The sequence below is a fragment of the Rutidosis leptorrhynchoides genome, chromosome 4 (assembly GCF_046630445.1).
Source record: "Rutidosis leptorrhynchoides isolate AG116_Rl617_1_P2 chromosome 4, CSIRO_AGI_Rlap_v1, whole genome shotgun sequence".
NCBI classification, from domain to species: Eukaryota; Viridiplantae; Streptophyta; class Magnoliopsida; order Asterales; family Asteraceae; genus Rutidosis; species Rutidosis leptorrhynchoides.
Genome location: NC_092336.1, coordinates 446575720 through 446578624, shown reverse-complemented (window position 1 = coordinate 446578624; position 2905 = coordinate 446575720). Strand labels below are relative to the sequence as shown.

At 35.8% G+C, this 2905-nt stretch overlaps 1 protein-coding gene across 1 annotated transcript; it reads left to right on the top strand.

Moving 5' to 3' along the window:
• The first annotated feature begins 359 nt into the window (after window positions 1-359).
• On the top strand, window positions 360-2656 carry LOC139842157 (uncharacterized). The gene is made up of 6 exons (XM_071832331.1): window positions 360-657; window positions 784-930; window positions 1046-1595; window positions 1681-1986; window positions 2090-2173; window positions 2227-2656. Exons 1-6 carry the CDS (start codon window positions 360-362, stop codon window positions 2654-2656), a joined length of 1815 nt encoding a protein of 604 aa, XP_071688432.1.
• Window positions 2657-2905: the final 249 nt, after the last annotated feature.

Genomic DNA, 2905 nt, shown 5'->3' with positions numbered 1-2905 from the left:
AAGACAAAATTAAGTGTGACGTATGTCAGACCTCAAGATATAAACAAATTAATAATGATTCTGAAAATGAGTCAACCACAGAAGCTGATAATGACGGTGATTATAAAGCTAAGAAGGTTGGAGCAAAAGTGTTGCATTATTTTCCACTCATACCACGCTTGCAAATATTGTTTATGTCGCCTAAAACGGCCGGGTCGATGAGATGGCATGAAGAGAGTCGTATGAAAGATAGTAGATTAAGACATCCCGCAAATTCACCAGCCTGGAAAACATTCGATTATTAGAATAGTGAATTTGCTAAAGAACCTCATAATGTGAGGCTTGGTTTGGCCAGTGATGGGTTTAACCCTTTTGGAAACATGAGTGTTTCACATAGTACATGGCCTGTTGTTTTGATGCCATATAATCTACCTCCATGGTTGTGCATGAAAAACCCTTTTCTATTCCTAAGTTTACTTATACCCGGTCCATCTGCTCCAGGTAATTATATAGATGTCTATATGCAACCTCTAGTTGATGAGTTGAAAGAGTTGTGGGATACTGGAGTTAATACTTATGACGCATCAACTAAGAGTTACTTCACACTGCGTACTTCTTTGTTATGGACGGTAAGTGACTTTCCTGCGTATGCAAATTTATCGGGTTGGAGCACTAAAGGTAAATTAGCTTGTCCTTCATGCCATAAGGAAACCAGATCAACACGGTTATCAAACTCCCACAAAAAAATCTTCATGGCACATCGCCGCTGATTGGAATCGTTGCATCCTTTCTTTATGGATAAAGATTCTTTTGATGGCACGAAAGAACGTGAAGGGCCACCGCGTAGCTTAACAGGGGAACAAGTGCTTGCGGAGCTGAAAGGTTTTGAAATAAAATTTGGAAAACTTGTGAAGGATAACCCATCCTTACCATATAATTGGAAGAAGAGAAGTATTTTTTTTTCAGTTACCATACTGGAAAAATAACTTAATACATCATAATATAGACGTAATGCATACTGAAAAGAATGTATGTGACAGTCACATTGGAACATTAATGAATATAGATGGAAAGACCAAGGATCATTTAAAAGGATGTCGTGATTTAGAAGAAATGGGTATTAGACATGAACTTCATCCAGAACCTTTATCAAATGGCAAAGTGTATTTGCCTCCTGCATGTTTCGAAATGGATAAAAAAGAAAAAGAAAAATTTTGTAATGTGCTAAAAGAGGTGAAAGTGCCAAATGGTTATGCTGCTAATATTTCTAGATACATTCAAGTAAAACCTACTCCAAAAATGTTATGCCTAAAAAGTCACGATAATCATATTTTGATGCATCAGTTGCTTCCCGTGGCAATAAGAAATATTTTACCGAAGCATGTGCGTTCTGTTATCATGAAGTTATGTCGGTACTACAGACAATTATGCTCAAAAGTTCTTAATCCTAATGATTTATTTAACATGGAAAAAGATATTGGAAAAATACTTTGTGATTTAGAAAGGATTTTTTCACCATCATTTTTTGACGTCATGATTCATCTATCGGTTCATCTAGCTTCAGAGGCCAGATTAGGGGGACCTGTTCATTACCGTTGGATGTATCCAATCGAGAGGTGACCATTTATGCTGTAGTAAATTATACTCGTTTGAATACAACTTTTTTTTTGAATCTGATATAAACTTTTGTTGACCACTCAGGTATTTAGGTACATTAAAATCTTATGTGCGAAACAAGAGTAAACCCGAGGGTTCAATTGTAGAAGGATATTTAGCGGAAGAGTATTTGTCATTTTGTCCTCTTTATTTAGCCAGTGATGTCGAGACCATACATAATAAGACTAGCCAAAATCATGATGATGGTGGTGATGATACTGTCTTACCAATATTTTGTATGCATGGTCGACCAATTGGTGCATCAAACGTAGTAAAACTCGGCTATGACACTTTGGCTATTGCACACTCACATGTGCTGTTCAATTGTAGTGAAATAGATTTCTTACAAACGTAAGTTATTTAAATTTACTATGTTATGAGATTATTTTTTATATGACATTGTGTAATTTTGACGATAATGTAAATTATTCTCTTTTTGTTACTTTGATTGCAGAGAGCATCTGAATATTCTTAGTCATCAAAATCCGAAAAAACGTAAGTGTGACATTCAACATTTACATAGTCAGGAGTTTGAGGAGTGACTGTCTGATTACGTAAGTTATTTTTGCTAGTTTTATTACGATAATGTAGTGATGATATAACTGAGCCAAACTTATTACTGTATAAACAAATTGCCTCAAATCAGGTTGATGAGGACATGACTAGTCGGGATAACAGAATCACAAGTGATATAGAGACATTGGCAAACGGTCCAAGTGAGGTTGTAAAGAAATATAAGGGATATATCATAAATGGTTTCCGGTTTCACATTAACGATGTAGAGAAGAATATGATAACACAAAATAGCGGAGTCATACATCAGGCTCTAACAAGTAGCTTCTCGAGTGCTAGAGATAACGATCCTATTGTGGTTGATGTCACTTACTACGATGTTTTAAAAGATATAATCGAGTTGAAGTATGGTGATGGGAAGAAAGTTGTTTTGTTCCATTGTGATTGGATATCAAGTGGTTCCAGGATAAAAGTTGATGAGAATGGGTTTACGACACTCGATTTTTGAGGTCTGAAGCAAACTAAAGAGCCTTATATCCTAGCTTCTCAAGCACAACAAGTATTCTATGTTGCAGATCCTATTCGTAAAGATTGGAAAGTTGTGATCAAGATGAGACGACCCGACCCAATCCATAGGGACGAATACAATAACATATGATAACATTGCGAGGTACTTGACCTCTATATGATATATTTTACAATCGTTGCATTTATCCTTAAAAGGCAATCTATTAATACATCAGAAGTTGACATGTTC